Source organism: Corythoichthys intestinalis, chromosome 2 (assembly GCF_030265065.1).
Source record: "Corythoichthys intestinalis isolate RoL2023-P3 chromosome 2, ASM3026506v1, whole genome shotgun sequence".
NCBI classification, from domain to species: domain Eukaryota; kingdom Metazoa; phylum Chordata; class Actinopteri; order Syngnathiformes; family Syngnathidae; genus Corythoichthys; species Corythoichthys intestinalis.
In genome coordinates, this window is record NC_080396.1 from 39,246,406 (window position 1) to 39,268,938 (window position 22,533).

The window sequence follows — 22,533 nt, forward strand, 5'->3', positions numbered from 1 at the left end:
CCAGCCCTGACTCTCATTGATGAGTTGATGCAGCTTTCATCAGTGTGCTGTGATTGGCCTTCCCAATGGAGTTTAAGGAATGGTGAGACCATTAGACCTAAAGCAAGCCATCAAAAGCAAGTTCTGGTTACTTATGACGATGATGACAGGGACTGCTTGTGAACTATTGAAATTACACATGTGAACTAGTTTAAAGGCCAACAGAATATTGATGTGCCAAAATCATCTTTTTAGTTTATTTCAAGTGCAAAAGAAAAAGTTGAAAAGCAGGAGAAACACAAATATGCCAAATTCTAACAAAAAACCTTAACATTATAGTTAACTAATTGGTTCCCTTACTCAATTCAATAGAATAAATAAATGAATTGATTCTAATAGAAAACCAAGTAGAATGTGATTAGTTTAGCTCATGGGTCAGAATGTATAGCTTGTTAGCCATTTCTGGCTCTTCTGATGAACGCACGTGGCTCATCCTGCAGATGCCAACATCTTAAGTATTGAACCAGCTGGTTTACCTGATATTAGCAAGCTGTGACGAGCTGCTCAGGTAGTGACACATTGATATTGGACGCTGCAAACGTACGTTGCAAAAATACGATACAATTCGGCGTCCATCACTGGTTCGCCTGATGTGGATTGCACGGAAATGGGCTTTAGAGTTCACCTTCTGAGACTCTGAAATGTTTAGAGAAAGTGCTCGTTAGCCCTGAGCTCAGTCAGCGGCAGAGCTGGTTCCTCCCATCTCGATGTCGACCAAATTAGAAGATTTTAAAATGCGTGGGGAAAATTATACCCCAAAAAAAAAAAAAGTTGTACCCCATCTCACACACACAACAGAATGGGCGCCATCAGTTTTACTTTCATTGGACCTGACTTTTTGGGCTTTCAAATTGGGTCGACTTTCAGGAGAGCAAAGCTTAATCTGTCTCAGCCAGTTACGGCTACGCTGTGGTTTCCGCTTTTAGCAAATATTCTCAACGTCACACCATCTTTCTATTTGCCGTTGGCCAAGTGGCGTGTGCATAACACGAAAACTGACAATAAATGAGAGTTTTTTTTGTTTTGTTTTTAAATTATAAAATCACTAATTCAGACATTTCCTTTCCTGCTTGATAAATCAGTGCAGGACAACAAAAGGGCAGGTATTGAGTCTCAAGTTTTGTGTACGGAAAACTACATTAGGCTTTTGTTGTAGTTTTCTTAAGAGTCTCTTTTGTGTGACGAATGATGCGTTCAAGAACAGCACGTAAATAACATTGCTCACTAAACAGAACATAACACTATAATTCTTGGACAATAAGGCACACCTGAGTCATGTGACCTGAAGACGAAGCCTTTGTATTTGTTAATATATAGATTGCAGTGGAAACATACAGTGTATCACAAAAGTGAGTACACCCCTCGCGTTTCTGCAGATATTTAAGCATATCTTTTCATGGGACAACACTGATAAAATGACACTTTAACACAATGAAAAGTAGTCCGTATGCAACTTATATAATAGTTAATTTATTTTGCCCTCAAAATAACTCAAAATATAGCCATTAATATCTAAACCCCTGGCAACAAAAGAGTACACCGCGTAGAAACTACATCCCAAAATGTCCAAATTGATTACTGCTTGTCATTTTCCCTCCAAAGTGACATGTGACTCATTTCAGGAGTGCTGTCAGCATTGCTGCAGAGATTGAATGGGGGGGGGGCTCAGCCTGTTAGTGCTCAGACCATACACCACACTCTACATCAAATTGGTTCATTTTGAAGCATGGCTGTCACTCCAGGAGGAAGTCTCTTCTGAACACGGTACAGTTAGCTGAAGACATGTCAACAAAGCACATGGATTACTGGAACCATGTCCTATAGTCTGATGACACGGGCGGGCTCGTATGCCTTAGGGATGTACGTAGTTTCTATGCGGTGTACTCACTTTTGTTGCCAGGGGATTAGATATTAATAGCATATTTTGAGTTATTTTGAGGGGAAAATAAATTCTATTATATAAGCTGCACACAGACTACTTTTCATTGTGTCAAAGTGTCATTTTGTCAGTGTTGTCCCATGAAAAGATATACTTAAATATCTGCAGAAATGCGAATGGTGTACTCACTTTTGTGATACACTGTAGCTTTTTGGCCAATGAACAGCTAGAAAAGGTTAGTATTTTTCTTTCATTTTGAAGCCATTTTTTTGCCATCTAAGCTAAAAAAAATTTTTAAACAAATTGACTGCAAAAAAGAGAAAAGTTGAAAATTAATACATCATTTGCAACATGTTATCACCCTAAACCAATTGATTGCCATTAGCTATGTTGAGCACATCAGTAAAAATGCCGTTTCCATCTCAGAGGAAATGTCAATATACAAAAAATGTGTTTGTGACATCAATAACATAGGACCCTGGCCCCTACCTAACCCCCCCAAATATCCCTTTTGAAGCAAGCATGGAGAAGACAAACCGGCGTAGTATCCATTAGCTACGCTCCATCTGGATTAGTAGCATCAAAGAGTTCGTGAAGAGAAAGAGTAGGGGAAAAAAAAACAAATAAATGGACAGACAGGAAGAGGAAAGAAGGCTTAAGAGAGGCTAATGGGAGTCAGTATTCGAAGTGTCATCTGATGGGCCCACCTGAGTTGCAGTCAAAATGAATACATGTGAATGTGTCTGAGGAAATGTCCATTTATTCTCTTAATTGCTTATCCTCACTAGGGTCGCGGGTGTGCAAAAACTAATCCTCAACTACTACCCTCAACTGGTTGCCACAAATTGACAAACAACCATTGGCAATTTAGAGTTACATGTATGTACAATCCCTGGCAAAAAAAGGGAATCACCAGTCTCAGGGGATGTTTATAAAAATGTTTAATTGTGCAGGGGAAAAAAAGAGAAAATTTAAGTCATTTTAAATGTTAACTTTCTAGCATAGGAAACACTACAAAAATATAGAAAAAGAAAATTCTGGTAATCATTAACAGTTACATTTTCATATTAAGCAGAGGAAAAAATATGGAATCACTCAATTATGAGGGAAAAATTATGCAATCACCTTGTGAAATTAATTAAAAAACCTAACACTTGTCTCAGATCTGATCAACTTGTTAGTCTGTTAGATGAATCATGACTCTGCATTGGGCAAGTTGATGAGGCTGGAACATCTTTTTGGTGCCAATGAGATTTATGAAAACAAATGCCTGACGAAGGCGTGCAAATTTCCACAGTCATTGATGATATTGAGGTGGATGTCCAGGAAAGGCACAGGGTGGGTGGCGACTGTTACATCTTCAATATCTGCACAGGTTCATGTTGACATTTTGGACACATTTTTAAAATCCCATCAGTTGAAAGGACATTTGGTGATCATGAAATCATGCTTCAAGATGATAATGCTATACCTTCCCAAAACTGTGAAAACACATGTAAGGTCAATGTCTTGGCCTGCAAATAATCTGGACAGAGTGGCATTCAAATCCAATTTGATAGAAAAAGTTGATATGGTAAATTAGTACATTTAGTTGTCACCGTGGTAATGGGACAAATTAAACTCATAAATAAAGACAACACTGTAATATGAAATGTTTGACCAAAGTCTTGAATGCCACAGTACTGGAGGGGAAGATTTTTTTGGGGTAGCCTGTTTGAAGAAAGAGGAAGGAAGTATTTGACAGAGAGAGGGTGATTGGGAGGTGCTGTGAAAAGAGGAAAAGGGAGGGGAAGATGCTGGGAAAAGGTTGGCACATAAAGAGGAAGGATAGAGTGATAAGACATTAGAAAATCAAAGAAAGTATGACCTCAAATGAAGAGAGACATAAAGAAATACAAAGAGTAGGGGATGGGTGGAGGTCTATTGGCAGGAAGTTTCTCCGTAAGCACTGGCTTGAGGAGATTGAATCTGGTGTGGTGTTTTTGTTGTGGTTTAGCAGCCACTCTCTGCCTGCCCATTTCACATGGCACACGCTGAGAAAAACATTAGATTTCTGGCTCTGAAAAAAAAAAAAGCTGTACAAAAGGTGAATCAAGGGTGACACTGATAAATCCCAACCCAAGTATAGCCCGATTCATGCTGCGGGGTACACACTGGATAGCTGTAGTCATAACAACTAGAAATTTGAAACACCTTGAACTGTATCCATGTGGCCTCCTTCCAGGTTCGGGAGAGGGAGGAGAAATGCTTTCTTCTTGTAAGAGGCAGTTCCCAACTATTCCACCAATTTTATAATGACTGGATTGACTGTGACCGTTTTTTTGTTGTTTTTTTTCTGTGAATATGTCTGGAACTTTGTTGGCAGGAGTCTGTGAAAGATGGCTAATTAAAGGGAAAGCAAAGGCAACGACACCCATTGTGATTGAAATGACTTTTAAAAAAACAAAAAAAAAACCCACAAAGATTTTTGAACCAGCCGCGATAAGTGAAAAACCGTGAAGTAGCAATAAAAAAAAAATATTTCTTTTTTTTTTGTGTGTGTGTTCAGTGTATTTATTCGAGATTTAGCATTGGAAGGCGATACATATAAGACATGTATTTTCACTGTTTTTCCCCAAAGTATTAAAAAAAAAAAAAACTTTTATGTATATATATTTTCATGAATGGTTTACAAGCACTTTAAATGTCCTAACTATGATAAGTTTTAAACAACCGACTTATTTTAAAAAGGAAAAAAGAAAAATGCTTGTCTTTTTTAAATGCTTCATTGAGTGAGTACACTCAAATCCGCTCAAACTGCTCACTTACACACAATGAGTTGCCAGAGCTACTGTTTAACAAGCTAAATGATGGTTGACGCATGCAGCGCTTTGAAGTTTTGGCTTCCAAGCATCTATGGCAAAATCAAATCGTAACATTTTTTAAATGAAAAAGAAATGTGCAAAGTTGGAAGCGCGAATTAGCGAGGGATCACTATATACCACAAATAAACTATTTCCGAATAAATAAAATTCTAAAGACAAAAACACCTGAACTGGCAAATCTCATAGCACAAAAATACAGAGTTCCACTGGATAGAGATATTATTATATCATCTTGGCAAGGGTCATTTGCTGGTCTTCCTTGCTTGCACATGCCCGTCAAAATGAAAGCACTGCCCCCCCCCACCCACTACCCTCTCTAGACGAACTGAAGGACTTACAGTTCCTGACATGCCAAAGGTTGGAAAACCACTAACCTCTTGTTCAATTGGGCTGCCATGATAAAATGCATTTTGGCAAATACTTGAAAAAACACCATCAAGTTTGTTAATGTTTTACCCTCAACTTCGTAAAAAAAAAAAAAAAAACAGTACGGGGATTCCGGGGTTCGATGCAAAATGCCAGAGCATGCCTCATTTTATTACAGAAAATAGCTTTCATATGCTTCTGCAGACTCATAAATAAGATTTCAAGATTTTTTTGGACCTTTCATATGCTTGTAAAATAAATAGACCTAATCCAGTGAGAAAGGCAAAAGAGACACACAAGCCAAACCTAAAGTGAAATGGCCAAAGTTTGGGCTCAGGCAAGGAAAAAAAAGCATCAAGTAATTCACTACATGGAACAAGAACAGAGAAGGACCTCTCTATGGAGATAGAAAGCCATCAAACCTCAGATTGAGTCATTTGGCAATCACGCCCGGATCTTGTTCTGGATTTAGCTCGTTATCTACCCCGCTGCCTTCCTGTTGATTCCTGTCATTACTGTACAAGCAACAACTGAGATGGCTTCATCCTTGTGTGGACACCTCCCGGCCCCCAAAGTTCAGGGCCTGTGCGACTTCCTTTGTGTGCAGAGGTAGATATACACAACCCATTGCACTTTTCCTGTGTCCCCATAAACACTCCAAAAAAAGTCACATGATGAAGGAGCAGCCTCGTGTTCATGTTTTTTTCCCCTCTCGTGTGCTGCACATCTGTTATGTAAGCATGAAAGCAGCGCTACCTTTTTCATTAGGACAGCTGTCCAAAGTTCCGGCTTCCTTTGGTCACATTTCATTAATGTGAAGTTTAACAGCGAACCAAAGGATCATGTGCCTCATTGCTCCTCTATGTGCATGTTTCATGTTATACACTGATTTAGTTTTAAAAACAAACAAAAAGATGTTTTTTGTTGTTTTATTATCCCTAAGTGGTCATAGCCATCTATCAATTAAGCTCTATGTAAAGTGTCTCAATGTCCTAATTTCCCTTGCTTGTTCTTTTCCAGAACTATTTTTCCCTTGTACTTGTCACTTCAGGCAAACACATTTATCTGTTTTTGTGCAGTACGGTGCAACACCTGCTTGTTACTATTTCACGATAGTAATTATTATTATTTTTTTCTTCAGCTAATAGTAAATCAATAATTGTGGTAATGGAGAATCTTAGTCGCGTTTTTATGTTTTCATAGTTGCTACACAAAAGCGCCATCCATTTTCGAAGGATAAGTTGAAAGACGTGTTTCAAATTATTTTGAATTGTTTTAAAATCCTAGTTTGACATATATTACCATTTAAAATGGAGAGCAAAAATTATTTGTGGTTTTAGCTACTATTACTACTAGAGGTGGAAATCTTTGGGCACCTAACGATTCGATTACGATTCAGAGGCTACGATTCGATTATAACTCGATTATTGATCCCCCCCCCCCCCCCCCCCCCCCACCGCCTCCAAGCTACTAGCTGCTTTTAATGTTTCGTACATTAGTTACAAATATTGTACAAAAAGCCTCTTAGGCTTAAATAAACAACTATTTCAGTATCAAGTTAACAGTTCAAAACAGTAAATAAAATAAAATCCCCATTTGGTATCAGCAGCTTTAAACTACATTCACTTAATTTAATGTTGTGAATCAACCATCAAAGTTGTTTCGACAAGTTTTAAAACTGTTTTAAACATAGATTCAAGTCAAGATTTTGCCGACTTAGTATTTTAGATAAAAAGTTAATTAGGTTTGCTTGGAAGGTTAGCTACAACCAGGGAAGTCTACTGCTTCAAGATGGCGGCTGTTTACTAACGCTGGCAAGTCTGTCACTTTGCATGTAGTTTTCTATATATGTGCTGCTAACGCCGCTGAGTCTGTCATTTCGCATCTAGTTCTTTATACATGTGATATCTACCACAGCATTATGTGGAAGTAGTTTGTAGCGGCTGTCGGCAGCAGTTAGGTATTCATTCATTCATTTTCCATGCCGCTTTTTCCTCACGAGCGTCGTGGAGCCTATCCCAGCTAACTATGGGCAGTAGGCAGGGGACACCCTGAACTGGTTGCCAGCCAATCGCAGGGCACAAGGAGACATACGACCATTCACGCACACACTCATTCCTACGGACAATTTAGAGTATTCAATCAGCCTACCATGCATGTTTTTGGGATGTGGGAGGAAACCGGAGTTCCCGGAGGAAACCCACGCAGGAGAACATGCAAACTCCACACAGGAAGGCCGAAGCCCAGGATTGAACCCTTGATCTCAGAACTGTGAGGCAGATGTGCTAACCACTCAGCCACCGTGCCGCCCAGTTAGGTATTATTGGGTTTTTTAGCATAAGTTGAGCCAGAGCCGTGAATTGAGCATTGTCATTACCCAGGTAATGACAAGCATGATAGTTACTCTCAGTCCGTTCCTCATTGCGTCCCGAAGACCGCGCTGACTGTGTTTTAGTTCCGCTTTACTTGACATATTTCAATAATCGGAATTTGGATGTTTGTGCATCGTTCTCGAATCTCATGGCCGAATCGCGAATACTCTAAGAATCGGAAATTTCGCACACCTCTAAATACTACTGTATATACTGTAGCAAACATTGTATTGTTTGTAGTGTATTTAGTTGATCATTTCAAAGAACACTGTTTGTTAACAGTGGAATCTACTTATCAGGGTACTCATAAACCAATTGCATGTGTCTGCTATTTTACATGTGGCTTCCCTTGTGTGTTTTAGGTTACCACAGCATGTATCACAGCTCCTGCCAATGATTTGGTAAGTCATTCTGATGCTGATGCTGAGCTACTCCATAGATACTAGCCACAATACAGTATGGTTTTCGAAAACCACAGATTTTTTTTCTCTCTGAATTCCTTCTGGGAAGTCGATCCCTCATCTTGCCCAGTTTGAGGCCTGTTCATTTCTCGTGCACTGCAGGATTCCTGTCGTGAAAAAAAATGTTGATGTTGGTGTAGGAAGTAGTAATGTTTATCCATTAGAGAGTCTGTTTGTTTAATTAACTTTCCTTCCTCTGCACCCCCTTCTATGGCTTCCTTGCTCATCCTTCTCTTTCTCACCCTATTTTAAACATCATAAACTCCCTTTTGTATCCATGGAATGCTATCCTTAATTCAAAACATTTTCCTTCTTATTATATTCTGCCATTTTTCCGTCATCTTTTCCTTTTTTTTTCTTACAGCAGCGCAGAGGAACAGCTCCGTCTCGAAATGCCCAACACCTGGTGAGCACCTTCAGCTTGTCTACATCCTGTAGACAGGGGCCACGGGGCAGGAATAGTTCAAGTGGTATTGAAATCCCAGTCGGCCCGTAATTGTGTCAGTGAATGGATGAGGCTACATCGTAAAATATCTTCAAGTGCATTGAATGGCAAAACATTTACCTTTTCATTTTGCCATTTTCTCTGTTTCCCCCATTATCTTTAAAGTTGCATTGGTCTTGGAAATTCTATACAAACAATGGCACCCAGAAAAGCACTTGTCTTTCCAAGGGAAGAACAACTCAAATTAAATGAGCGCCTAATGATATCATAATTTTTAAAATTTTGTCATTCATTCATATTCACGCAAGCTGCTTTCAGACATAATATACTGTTACATTACCATGTGATGTGACCCGCAATCTAACTGGGTCGTGGCTTACAGACATAAGAAAATGTAACCGGTACTTTACCTGCTCGATCGTGTTCAGACTCCTTTGCTTATGAATGCAAAATGTATGACATCGTGCATGTTTACTATTTCTAGATTCCACTGAAGAAATTTAGATAATTTACTGTACCGCTGTGACCCATTCATTTCTAAGAAAGTAGACTGTACAACGACACTTCCTCAGTCACATTTAAGAAATAGTAATACAGAAAACAGAAGAAAATACAAAAAAAAGAGGAAATATTATATACTATGAACTGTCTGAATCAACCGACCCGAGTAATTGCTTTCAGACATGAGATCGACCAGGGCAAATACCGGAACATTACCGGACTTCATCGTATGTCTGAAAGTGGGTTAAGAAACAGAATGCCTACTGTTTGCAGTTTTGCTTAATAGGGCCACAATATTTTAAAGCATGTTTTATAAACAGTTTTAAAAACAGAAAAAAGTCAATTAAAATGATTTTTTTTTTTAGTTCAAATGCTTTTGCAGTTACTCATTTCATTCAACATGTTCTTTTGTTCTTATTTTATTTAATAAGTATTATATTCACATTAAAAATATGTAATTGCATAGCTTGTTAAAGCAGTTGCTCTCATATTAATAGCACAGGAGATACAGTGGTCACTTTTTTTTTTTGCAAAATATTAGAGCTATCAAACTATCATTTAACAAACTATGCAAGCCATTCCAGAATTAAAACTTTTCTCTTTATTTTTTCAACTATAACTAATATAAACATATTCTCAGTCTTAAAATATCCCCAATCATATGCTGTCTTTCTTCAGAAAACCGGACAAAATCCAGTCACAGTTCACTTATTTTACGTATCTTTATACTTTCCTTAAACGGCAATTTTGCAATATGATTGCTATTTCAGTATAAGCGTTGTAGTCCAGAGTTTCCTACATTTGAGCTTGACAACAGAATCTATTGGCATTTACATGCCATTTCTTAGGAAACAAGAGCTGTTTTCCCCCTATTGTGTATTTTAACCATATTTTCTCTTCAGGGTTCCACCAAGTCTTTAACTTACACCAAGCAGAGAAACACCCTGCCACGGTAAAGGTCATCTTATTCTTTCATTTACGACCCAGCCATTAATTTTCTGTCCTCCAAAGAAAGGAATCTTTTTCTGGGCTTTCTTTCTTCTTGCACTTTACTTAAATTGCTGTCCACTTTTTTTTCTCACATATGGGCCTTTTTATACATACAGTACATTGATTTAGGCAAATGTTGCTTTTATAAATGGTCATATCTAGGTGTGGGAACCTCATGGTACCTCACGATACGATAAGATTTGCAACACAAAACTCACGATAACGATAACCTCACGATATGGCGATGCAACGATTATTGGTACATTGGTCAGGAAATCATTCTACAAAACAACTAATAAACAGAAAAACAAGCTATCTTGCTCCTTCTGCTGTGAGTTTATCACTAGTAGACGTCCAATCCGTTTGAACTGTAATGGTGGCAGCAAATGAACCCCTCCCACTTCAAACGGGCCCCTCCCACTTCTATGCCTGTCAGTGGCAGCCAATGCCATATAACAAGGTCATTTTAGGCCATTTCAGGTTGATTTTCAGTCATTTCCTGCTGATTTTGGGGCATTTTATGGGTCACTTCCTGTTAACTTTAGGTAACAGTACTGGAAGTGACCGAACTGGAAGTTACCTGGGAATGAATAGGCAGTGACTCAAACTCAACAGGAAGTGACCTGTAAATGCTCTAAAATGAACAGAAAGTTACCTGTAAATGCCCCAAAAATTGGAAAGAGTAACTGTGAATGCTCTGGTTTCGAAAGACTGAATGTTCATTCATATTTCCCGGTCTTAATGGATTGGGCGTCGAGCGCCGTCAATGGCAGCCTTTTTTTTTTTTTTTTTTTTTTTTTAAACATTGACAGCTTTTTGAAAGGATATCTCTTGGGATGAGCATATCGATAACCTTTTGGGATGCAAAGTATCACGTTATACAGTGCTGGCCAAAAGTATTGGCACCCCTGCAATTGTGTCATATAATGCTCAATTTCTCCCAGAAAATGATTGCAATTACAAATGCTTTGGTAGTAATATCTTAATTTATTTTGCTTGCAATGAAAAAAACAATAAACAGAATGGGGGGAAAAAGGAAATCATTATCATTTTACACAAAACTCAAAAAATCGGCCGGACAAAAGCATTGGCACCCTTTGAAAAATCATGTGATGCTTCTCTAATTTGCGTAATTAACAGCACCTGTTACTTACCTGTGGCACATAACAGGTGGTGGCTAGGCCTGTCGCGATAACAAATTTTAGTAGGTGATATATTGTCTCATAAATTATTGGTGATATGCGATACTATTGTCACTAATTTTTTATCCAATTAAACCACTAATGTAGTGAAAATACATCCTAATAAATCACCCATTCAAATGCAATAAATTGTTATTCTTTAATAAAACACAAAATATATTAAAAATAATAAATATTATTAAAAAAAACACGTACACACACACACAATGTGTGAGTTATTTGAAAGCTAGCTAAGTGCAGAATATGATATTGGTGAGAAACCCAATGCTATTTTTTTTATCTGCCAATTAGAGCCCATCAAAAGTGTTTAATTGATTCAAAATGACTGTCATCTTGTCCTGCAAATTGCACGTTAGCAAATTTGAAGCCAAATTATTCATTGCCAATCGATCAGATTCCTCATAATGGTTGTCATTTTAAAGCTATTCTTAGTGTAGTGTCTGAAGTATGTGAATTTTACTCCAGAAATATTTCTTTACATATTAAACATGACGTGCTTTAATTTTGAAATGTTTACCGGACATACGTTTTCTAAGCCGTTAACATTAAGCTTTACACGCCGTAAAGAATTAAAAAAAAAAAAAACACTTCTCTTTTCGTCATGCTTGTGGTGTCAGTAATAGAATTTTTTTCTTTTTTTCTTTTGCAAATGCTGTTAACAAGCGATATTTCATGTTGGATGTGTCACCTTTTAATCGCAATTTTGCATTTTGGATAAGACTGCCAATGTCTTATAGCAGGCTAAAGTAGTTTGCACATTGTCTTTTTTCCAATAGCCTCAGTGTAGCAATGCTAACGTTTTACAATGTTTAATATGAACTTGAATTTTACGGTGTGTTGATGACCAATAAACATCTGTGAAACGAACTGGAGTCTTATATGCTATCAACACGCACGTGTGCCGAGTGGACGCAGCACACGCACGCACAAATTTATGCACGCGGCGATAAATCGCAGCCGGGAAAATTACTGCCCTAATTTCGATTTATCGTGCGATAAATTGACTTATTGCATATTGGGACAGGCTTAGTGGTGGAAATCACACTTGCAGCCAGTTAAAATGGATTATGGTTGACTCAACCTCTGTCCTGTGTCCTTGTGTGTACCACATTGAGCATGGAGAAAAGAAAAGCGACCAACTGTCAAAGAACTGTCTGAGGACTTAAGAAGCAAAATTGTGAGGAAGCATGGGCAATCTTAAGGCTACAAGTCCTTCTTCAAAGACCTGAATGCTCCTGCATCTACTGTGCGCAGTGTCATCAATAAGTGTAAAGCACTGTGCACTGTGGCTAACCTCCCTAGATGTGGACGGAAAAGAAAAATTGACGAGAGATTTCAACGAAAGATTGTGCGGATGGTGGATAAATAACCTCGACTAACATCCAAACAAGTTCACGCTGTCCTGCAGTCTGAGCATACAACAGTGTCAACCCGTACTATTCATCGGCGTCTGACTGAAAATGGACTCTATGGTAGGGTACCCAGACCCCAATTCTGACCCAGAGACATAAAAAAGCCTTGCTGGAGTTTGCCAAAACTTACCTAAGAAAGCCAAAAACGTTTTGGAAGAATGTTCTCTGGTCAGATGAGCCAAAAGTAGAGCTTTTTGGGAAAAGGCATCAACATAGAGTTTACAGGAAAAAAAACCGAGGCCTTCAAAGAAACGAACACTACCGAAGCATTTGTAATTACAATAATATTCCTGGAGAAATTTAGCATTATCTGACAGAATTGCAGGGGTGCCAATGCTTTTGGCCAGCACTGTATTACCATTTCTATATTTTGTCACACCCCTAGTCATAACTATATAGAAGGACATGTTCATGTCAAATTGCCCCATATGACCTACTGTAAAGACATCCTCTTAGGAGCTTCAGTGTGGACCGTGTAATGGAGCGAGTGATGGAGCGCCACTATGACTTTGATCTCACCTACATCACGGAGAGGATCATCTCTGTCTTCTTCCCACCGAAGCTTGAAGAGCAGCGGTACCGCCTCAACCTAAAGGAAGTGGCCGCCATGCTCAAGTCAAAGCATCAAGACAAGTTTTTGGTGAGCCAACTACAGCAGGGAAAGTGACTGTTATTTTCTTTTTGCGGACTTTATCATATTAACACAGACAACAGACAACAATACGTGATTGCACAATACTAGATCTCATATATAGTAAATAAGTATCAAATATTGTGACTGCGGTTTGCAGTGATGTAGAATTCCACTGCATTATATTTCTTATTTTCTATTCACCATATTAATCAAGATATTTTTTAATGTTTCAGCTCCTCAATCTTTCGGAAAGGCGCCATGATATGAGCCGACTGAATCCAAAGGTAGCAACATTTTCGGTATTTCTCTATCTCATTTTCTGACCTGTTTATTAAATCGCCTATCGTATGATCTCTTCCTCTTCCCGCGTCCAACAAAAGGTCCACGAATTTGGCTGGCCCGACCTCCACGCTCCGCCACTTGACAAAATCTGCGCCATATGTAAGGCCATGGAAACGTGGTTGACATCTGACCCCCAACATGTGGTGGTTCTGCATTGCAAGGTCAGAGATCACGGGTCCGCTGTTTTTTTTTTCTCTTTTTTTTCAAACAGATGTTTTAGGTATTTCTCAGGGTTGGAAACTCTCAGTTGTACAGGTATACGATTGAGGAAAATCAGTGGAGGCGCAAAACATCTTAAATTGATTAATATGATCCTTCTGCATGCATACACATAGTTATGACTTTTATGTGGAAATCAGTAGACAGAAGAATGAACACAAACACCGATTATCCTATAACCCTGATCGAACGTTGATGTTAAACGATTAAGTGACTGTAAAATTTGAGTGGAGAGACGTTAAGTTTCTCACTGCTGCCCATAGACGAGCAGATAATAAGGGTCACCAAGCACTAAGCAGCTTGACTAGATGTTAATGGCTTTGGTCAGGGAGAATTTAAATCCCGAAACCAGACCGTGTCTGTGGCGTGCTGACGTTTCAGAGCCACATGTAATTTTGTCCTGGCTGTAATTCACGCTAAAGACTAGAGTAAACAAGTTCTTGGGGCAATGAAGAGTCCTCCACAGAGAGCCGTATTGAGCCTAACAAGCTTTAATTTGTGAGTGCTGCAGTAATGCAGGCTGCTTCCTGCTATCTGGAGGGGTCACATTAGGAATTTGATGCTGGAATGTTCTTGGAATGCTGGAGGATGTTTGGAAGAAAACATCATTGGGAGAGCTTAATAATTTGAGCTCAGTCATTATGTACTGTGTGTGGGTGCCTGTGTAAAATTTGTAAACATTGTAAAATTTCACCCTTTTCCCCCCATTTCATATGAACAAAATTTGTCAAATGTATCATAAAATATGCTGTAAAACATGTTTTACATTCCTATTGCATATCTTCATGCAGGGTAACAAAGGCAAAACAGGAGTGATCATTGCAGCCTATATGCACTACAGCAAGATCTCAGCTGGGTGAGTGTCTGAAACGTTTAGCACCTGCTTTGCTATCATCTAAACCAAATAAGGCTCCAGCTATTGGTTATTGTAGTTGTCGATTAATCAATGAACTACGAAGTTAGAATAATCGAGTAATTGGATAAGGAACATAGAAAATTAAAATACCTGAGCTAAGCCGGTATTAAAAAAATAAATAATTGAGCAATTGGCCAACTTACATAGCATAAGTCCACTATCTTTAATGCTACTTAAACTTTTTTTTTATTACAATGCTCTTAAAAAATAATAATTCAAACACGTATCCCCCCCCCCCCCAAAAAACGACGAAATATACCAATAAACTAAATACGAATGCATTAAAAAAAACATGAGCTCAAACAAAAACTTAGCTTATGTTGGTCTTAACAGGGAGCAGCTGAATTAAGCCATGTGAAATGAGTTAAGTAATACTCACTGTCGCCACTAGAGGGCAGTGTATCCACCCAAATCAATAAAGCTAAATGCAAACACTTACAAAACAAACCATTACAACACTATTTTAATTAAACGAATACTCGAAGCAGAAACGTTTAATTCCAATCTACTTTCTAATCGAATTACTCGAGTTAATCGATTAATCGTTGCAGCACCAAAAGGTTGATTTAAAATAAATTAAAAATGATTTAAAAATATCGTTTGTTGGCACTGGCAACAGCGTGGCCCAGCCATTCCCATGTCTTTCTCACAGTTCTAAGGTTTGGGTTCAATCTTGACCTTCCTGTGTGGAGTTTGCATGCTTTTCATATGCTTGCAAATTTCTTTTGCGGGTTATCTGGCTTCCTTCCACAACCCAAAAACATATGGTAGGTTGATTGAATAATCCAAATTGTTCGTAGGTGTGAATGTGAGTGTGAATGGTTGTTTGTGTCATTGTAGCCTTTGCCGGCCTGGCAATCAGTTGAGCTTATATTCTGCCTCTTGCTCATTGTCAGTTGGCACAGGCTCCAGCACCAATCGACCCACATGAGGATAAGCATTACAGATAATGAGTCAATGAATGAATTACTTACAACTTTTAGACAAGCTCAGTGAAGACACAACTCATAGGGTAATTTGCCCCATGCATTTATTTCATTCCTAATTGTTTAGAAACACATCATTTCCATTGTGACTTTCCTGAGAATTGGATGAATTAAGCTCTGTGGGTTTAGCACAGGAACATTGGAATCCTGTGGACAATGCCAGCTGTATCCTTTCCATGTCATTTCTGGCATGGAGAGAGTCTGGTGTGAGACCCATGATGGAAATTTTCTGCTGAAATAGTATGTGTGTGTACTTTTATTTCTGTGCAGAGCCGACCAGGCTCTCAGTACTCTGGCCATGAGGAAGTTTTGTGAGGATAAGGTATCCACTTCCCTCCAGCCATCCCAAAACAGGTATGCCATGGGGAATAGAGATGGAAATTTTTGGAGGGTGTGTGAAAGGTGGTGTGTCTGGGTGAGCCTATCGCTCTTTGATTCTATCTCATTCTACTTGATTATTTGCTCCGTGGCTCACCCTACAAGGGTAATTTATTGTATATTTATCAAGTTTGGACAAATTATTATCAATCTCTATCTTCCAATTTCCAGGCACTCTTTTTCGTTTAAGTACTGTATGGTCATCTTCCTCAGGTATATCTATTACTTTGGTGGTCTCCTGTCAGGAGCCATAAAGATGAACAGCAGCCCTCTCTTCCTCCACCAAGTTCTCATCCCGTCACTCCCCAACTTCCAAGGGGAAGGAGGTTTGTGTTGGTTTACTTGAATGAGTTTATTGAAATGATAATAGTGCCTTAACTATGACAATGGAGTTCATGAGCCAGAATATCTCTCAAGGCTGAACATCAGTGATCTCTAACCTCACAAATTTGGTTCTGGATGTTATGTAGAAAGTCTTCTTTGAAGAAATCTTTATGGTCATGTGTCTCAATACTTAGGTCTTCATTGCTAATATTTATCAGTCTCAAGTATTTACCGGTAAAGCCCTGTAAACATTGTTTATCATACAGTGGGGCAAATAAGTATTTAGTCAACCACTAACTGTGCAAATTCTCCCACTTGAAAATATTAGAGAGGCCTGTAATTGTCAACATGGGTAAACCTCAACCATGAGAGACAAAATGTGAAAAAAAAAAAACAGAAAATCACATTGTTTGATTTTTAAAGAATTTATTTGGAAATCATGGTGGAAAATAAGTATTTGGTCAATACCAAAAGTTCATGTCAAAACTGTGTTATGTACCCTTTGTTGGCAATAACGGAGGCCAAACGTTTTCTGTAACTCTTCACAAGCTTTTCACACACTGCTGCTGGTATTTTGGCTCCTTTCTCCATGCAGATCTCCTCTAGAGCAGTGATGTTTTGGGGCTGTCGTTGGGCAACACGGACTTTCAACTCCCTCCACAGATTTTCTATGGGTTTGAGATCTGGAGACTGTCTAGGCCACTCCAGGACGTTGAAATGCTTCTTACGAAGCCACTCCTTTGTTGCCCTGGCTGTGTGTTTGGGATCATTGTCATGCTGAAAGACCCAGCCACGTCTCATCTTCAATGCCCTTGTCCTTGAAGGAGATTTTCACTCAAAATCTCTCGATACATGGCCCCATTCATTCTTTCCTTTACACAGATCTGTCGTCCTGATCCCTTTGCAGAAAAACAGCCCCAAAGCATGATGTTTCCACCCCCATGCTTCACAGTGGGTATGGTGTTCTTCTGATGCAATTCAGTATTCTTTCTCCTCCAAACACGAGAACCTGTGTTTCTACCAAAAAGTTCTATTTTGGTTTCATCTGACCATAACACATTCTCCCAGTCCTCTTCTGGATCATCCAAATGCTCTCTAGCGAACCGCAGACGGGCCTGGACGTGTACTTTCTTCAGCAGGGAGACACGTCTGGCAGTGCAGGATTTGAGTCCCTGGCGGCGCATTGTGTTACTGATAGTAGCCTTTGTTACTGTGGTCCCAGCTCTCTGTAGGTCATTCACTAGGTCCCCCCGTGTGGTTCTGGGATTTTTGCTCACCGTTCTTGTTATCATTTTGACGCCACGGGGTGAGATCTTGCATGGAGCCCCAGATTGTGGGAGATTATCAGTGGTCTTGTATGTCTTCCTTTTTCTAATAATTTCTCCCACAGTTGATTTCTTTACACCAAGCGTTTTACCTATTGCAGATTCATTCTTCCCAGCCTGGTACAGTTCTACAATTTTGTCCCTGGTTTTCTTTGACAGCTCTTTGGTCTCGGCCATAGTGGAGTTTGGAGTGTGACTGACTGAGGATATGGACAGGTGTCTTTTGTACCGATAATGAGTTAAAACAGGTGCCATTAATACAGGTAACGAGTGGAGCTTCGTTAGACCTCGTTAGAAGAAGTTAGACCTCTTTGACAGCCAGAAATCTTGCTTGTTTGTAGATGACCAAATACTTATTTTCCACTCCAATTTGGAAATAAATTCTTTAAAAACCAAACAATGTGATTATCTGTTTTTTTTTCCACATTCTGTTTCTCATGGTTGAGGTTGACAATTACAGACCTCTCTAATCTAATTACAGGCCTCTCTAATCTTTTGAAGTAGGAGAACTTGCACAATTGGTGGTTGACAAAATCATTTTTTGCCCCACTGTACATAAAATGTATTTATTTATTTATTTATTAAGATTTTTGGAGTCCAAAAAATGTACAATAGTAGCACTAATATTAACTAGACTGATGCCTTGACAGCTCTCCCTGCTGAATCCCAGCAATGTTAACCACTTACACTGTGTTTGTCAAATTAAGCACTCCACCCTCACAAGCACCAGTGTGTTGACTTTAATCTGATGATGGACTCCATCAGGATGGAAATCAGCACATTCCTCTGATTTCATGATGACAATAAGTGTGCCCTCTGTCTGAATGTCTCCGCAGGCTACTACCCTTTCCTGAAGATCTACCAGTCAATGCAGTTGGTCTACACGTCAGGCATTTAGTGAGTCTCTCACACAAAACCGAATGTGTATGACTAGATTTGCCTTGTAATGGACTAATTTGTAGTTACCCATTCCTGTGAATCTTACAGTTCTTTTGCTGTTGCCTTTTGAGTTCTATCTCGCAACAAGGGTGATGTCTCATGTCACTGCTTCCTTTCATTTCCATGTTTTATCAAGATCAAAATGATGCTTAAACTAATCAAACTTGTTAATAGGATTGGGAACCTCTTGGTACCTCACGATATGATACAATTTGCGATACAAAGCTCAAGATAACTATGATCTGACGACATTGCGATACGATTATCTACAAACAACAAAAAAACAGAAAAACAAGCTTCTGCTGTAAATTGGAATGAGTTTATCACTAGTAGATGTCCAATCCATTTGAACATTGAACATTTCAAACGGAGTGAACGTCTATGCCTGTCAGTGGCAGTCAATGCCAGGCAACGAGGCAGTACTGGGCCATTTAAGGTCATTTACCTGTTGATTTTCAGTTACTTCCTGTTGATTTTGGGGTATTTTATGGGCCACTTCCTGTTTATTTTGAGTTACAGAACAGGAAGTGACCTGGGGATCACCCAAATGAATAGGCAGTGACTCAAACTCAACAGGAAATGACTGTTCCCAGTCTAAATGGATTGGGCATCGAGCACTGTCAATGGCAGCCAATTTGTTGGTTCCTTTTTTTTTTTTTTTTTTTTTTTTTTTTTTTTTTTTTTTTTTAAATTAAAAAACAATTTTTTTTTTTTAAACATATACACCTTTTCACAATGATATCTCGATTCTTGGCAGGAGCATATCAATAACCTTTTGATATGCAAAGTATCACGATATACTGTATCACCATTTCAATATTTTGTCACACCCCTACTTGTTAATGTACTGTTATTATAATTTTGTGGCAGTTCCGAGCCAGTTTCAAAAGATGGTGTTCTTTTTAGTACTTTAAGTATAGTCCTTCAGATTCATATTAGATGTTTATTCGTAAGATCTGTTCTGAGCTTCTGGAGATGAGGGTCTGTGGGGAAATCTAAGCAGATTCTGGAGGTACAGTGCTGTTTTTACAATTGGAGGCCAAAGGTATAATATAATCAAATAAAAAACAAACAAGGAAAAAATAAATGTTTGCCAATAATGTTGATGGGGAACACGGTATTGCGCCCACAATTTCTCCAGTTGTCTGTCACCAAGTCGCAAATCAGTCATTTTCTTAGTTAGCATTTGGTCACAAAGTCTATTTTGTATGTTTAGTCATAGGTTGTGCTCTCTGTTTGGTCTACAGTGATCTTCAAGGAAGTGGGGGAAGGCGACTATGCGTAACCATCGAACCAGCACTCCTGCTTAAAGGTGACATCATGGTGAGTTAACACTGAAAGGAAATGACATAGAATCCCAGACGAGTTTGTTGATATTCTGACATTATCCAAAATAAACATTTACTAAATAGAGTACTCAGTGGACCTTAGTCACCATAAAAAAGTAGTTGTAATCTAAACAGACCACTGCACACTTAATTGGTTCTTCTTTTAGTCATGCAATATACTACTCCCACCTCAAAACTGTTTTGTTGGTTCTTTTAGCAGCATCAGTAAATAATTAACTCCAATCGTATTACCCAAATGCTATTTTTAGATAATAAACAAAAAAATCGGTCAAGTTATTTTTCCCTCTTTTTATCAAAATTTCTAATGAGCCATCATTTGTATTGTTATGCGAAACAAATAAAACCCCCTAAAATGGTTACTCTGAGTTTCATACGGCATTTTTTCAAGACATCTGCTTAGTCTTGTGAAATTTTATAGAAATGAGTTTTAAACCATGTACAGTACACTGTACTTCTATTCATCTACTGTACCTTACTCTCTGCTGCTCTCTGCAGGTCAAATGTTACCACAGGCGAGCCCAAAGCGCAGACCGGGATAATGTGTTTAGACTCCAGTTCCACACTTGCACCATCCACGGAGCACAGTTGTGGTTTGGTAAAGGAGAACTGGATGACGCCTGTACAGGTATGTGTACAGTCTATTAGAGGGGGCCAACCAAAGGAATTCTAACAGATTTTTAATTGGATGTTTGTATTGCTCTGATTTTGTAATAATGATTATGATGTTTATATTGCTCCCACCCCAAGGGTCAGGAGTGTTCATGGATTTGTTTGCAAACATTTTTAATAGTGTTATTTTGGGTAATACTTGTATATTTGTTTTAATGCATATAGTGCAGTTTCACCTACTAGTCCAGACAAAATATGATCTAGACAAGTTATAACAGAGTAATAGCGAGAGAAAAAAAAAACCTGTACATCCAAAATTGGAGACTTGGATCATAATCTGAGGAATTAATGCTATTAAGATAAAACACATTTATTGTCTAGAGCAGGGGTGCCCAGTCCTGCTCCTCGGGAGCCCCTATCCAGCTTGTTTTCCGTGTCTCCCTCCTTTAACACACCGGAATCAAATGATCAGCTCATCAGCAAGCTCTGCAGCAGCCTGATAATGATTCTGATTAGTTGATTCAGATGTGTTAGAGGAGGGAGACATGGAAAACAAGCTGGATAGGGGCTCTCGAAGGCCGGGATTGGGCACCCCTGGTCTAGAGTCTCTAGACTGTCAAATTTTGTGTTTTTTTCCTCCTGGCAACTGTCTGTGTTGGGAAAGATAGTGTCTGTATAATATGATCATGATACAAGTCATACACACGTGCTTTTTATTGAAAGTAATAACATTATTTTTGTTCTGATGGTAATGATGTTGAGCTGTGGGTTTAGGCTCACCTACAGGACTGCATCTATTTTAATTTTATTTAGAATATTTTTTTTAATGTATTTTAACTTAACATTATACTTATGTTCCAGTTTGCTAATATGTATTGAAATATAAAAATATGGAAAACTTACTTACTTCAATGGGAAAAAAGTTGTTGTTTTTTTTTAACCATATATCTCAAAGTAACACATTTTAGAGCTGTAATTGCTATACTGTGATACTGTAAAACCGTAATATTTTGGCTTAAGGTTATCATACTGTCAGAATATCATACCGGCACATGCCTATTTGTAAGTGAATTGAATGATTAAATTAAGTACACCATTGTGTGTATTTGTTTTTTAAACGTAACTGAAAATACATCTTTAGAAGATATCAGTAAGCACTGGGGTTAACAATTTTATTATACAATGGATAATGTTGATACAATGAGCAGATTCAGTATAATGTAAATTGCTCATGTGGTGTTAAATACCTGAATTTATGCATAAGTATTTCACTTTTATTTTCTCAAGATGAGCGTTTTCCATTGGATGCCACAGTGGAGTTTGTCTTTTCCACTGGACCTGAGAAGATCAAAGGTTGGTGCACTCATTACTGTGATAATCTTCAGTTCGTCTCTGACTCAGGATCACAAGACATATTAATGTCAAAGCACAGCAGGAGCCTCAAATATTAGAAATGCATTAGTTTCATTCAGACCTTCTTGTCAAGTTCTTCTGACAAATGAAAAAAGCTGACCCTATCACCACATCTGTTATTAATGTTGCCTGATACTTCCTTAACAATATGTACTACTATTTTTGTAAATCATCAGTTCTTTCGAAAAGTGGAAACTAGGGAACAACTTTTGCGATAATGTGACTCCTAAGCCTGCTTGACTTTTTACTGTCCATTTCTGGCAGTTTGCAATGGCTATTTACTGAAAATTGTCAAATGTTACTGGCTTAAAACCACTTTCAAACCAAATTGTTACATCTCTCCACAGGCCGTGAGTACCACAAAAATGACCCAGCTGTCACGGTTGATTACAACACTGCTGACCCTGTAGTTCGCTGGGATTCCTACGAAAACTTCAATCAGCATTACCAGGACAGTCTTGACGGTAACATATTATTATCATCCTTGTACTAATTTGAAGGGCTACTAAAATTAAATGCAATTAACCCCAAACTGAGTTGAATGAATTACAATTAAAAACAACACATC

General features: G+C 38.5%; 1 protein-coding gene across 7 annotated transcripts in view; it reads left to right on the plus strand.

Moving 5' to 3' along the window:
* tns2a (tensin 2a) overlaps positions 1-22,533 on the plus strand; it is a 78,041-nt gene that overhangs the window by 43,272 nt on the left and 12,236 nt on the right. For 3 of the 7 annotated variants that reach the window (XM_057830333.1, XM_057830332.1, XM_057830328.1), the window contains exons 4-17: positions 7,883-7,921; positions 8,346-8,387; positions 9,830-9,879; positions 12,976-13,171; positions 13,399-13,449; positions 13,546-13,668; positions 14,518-14,582; positions 15,899-15,982; positions 16,220-16,332; positions 18,492-18,552; positions 19,842-19,917; positions 20,439-20,568; positions 21,840-21,905; positions 22,313-22,429. In XM_057830333.1, coding sequence (XP_057686316.1) covers positions 7,883-7,921; positions 8,346-8,387; positions 9,830-9,879; positions 12,976-13,171; positions 13,399-13,449; positions 13,546-13,668; positions 14,518-14,582; positions 15,899-15,982; positions 16,220-16,332; positions 18,492-18,552; positions 19,842-19,917; positions 20,439-20,568; positions 21,840-21,905; positions 22,313-22,429 — 1,213 coding nt within the window. The remainder of the gene's footprint in view (positions 1-7,882; positions 7,922-8,345; positions 8,388-9,829; positions 9,880-12,975; positions 13,172-13,398; positions 13,450-13,545; positions 13,669-14,517; positions 14,583-15,898; positions 15,983-16,219; positions 16,333-18,491; positions 18,553-19,841; positions 19,918-20,438; positions 20,569-21,839; positions 21,906-22,312; positions 22,430-22,533) is intronic. The other 4 variants (XM_057830334.1, XM_057830330.1, XM_057830329.1 and 1 more) reach the window with 3 other exon arrangements.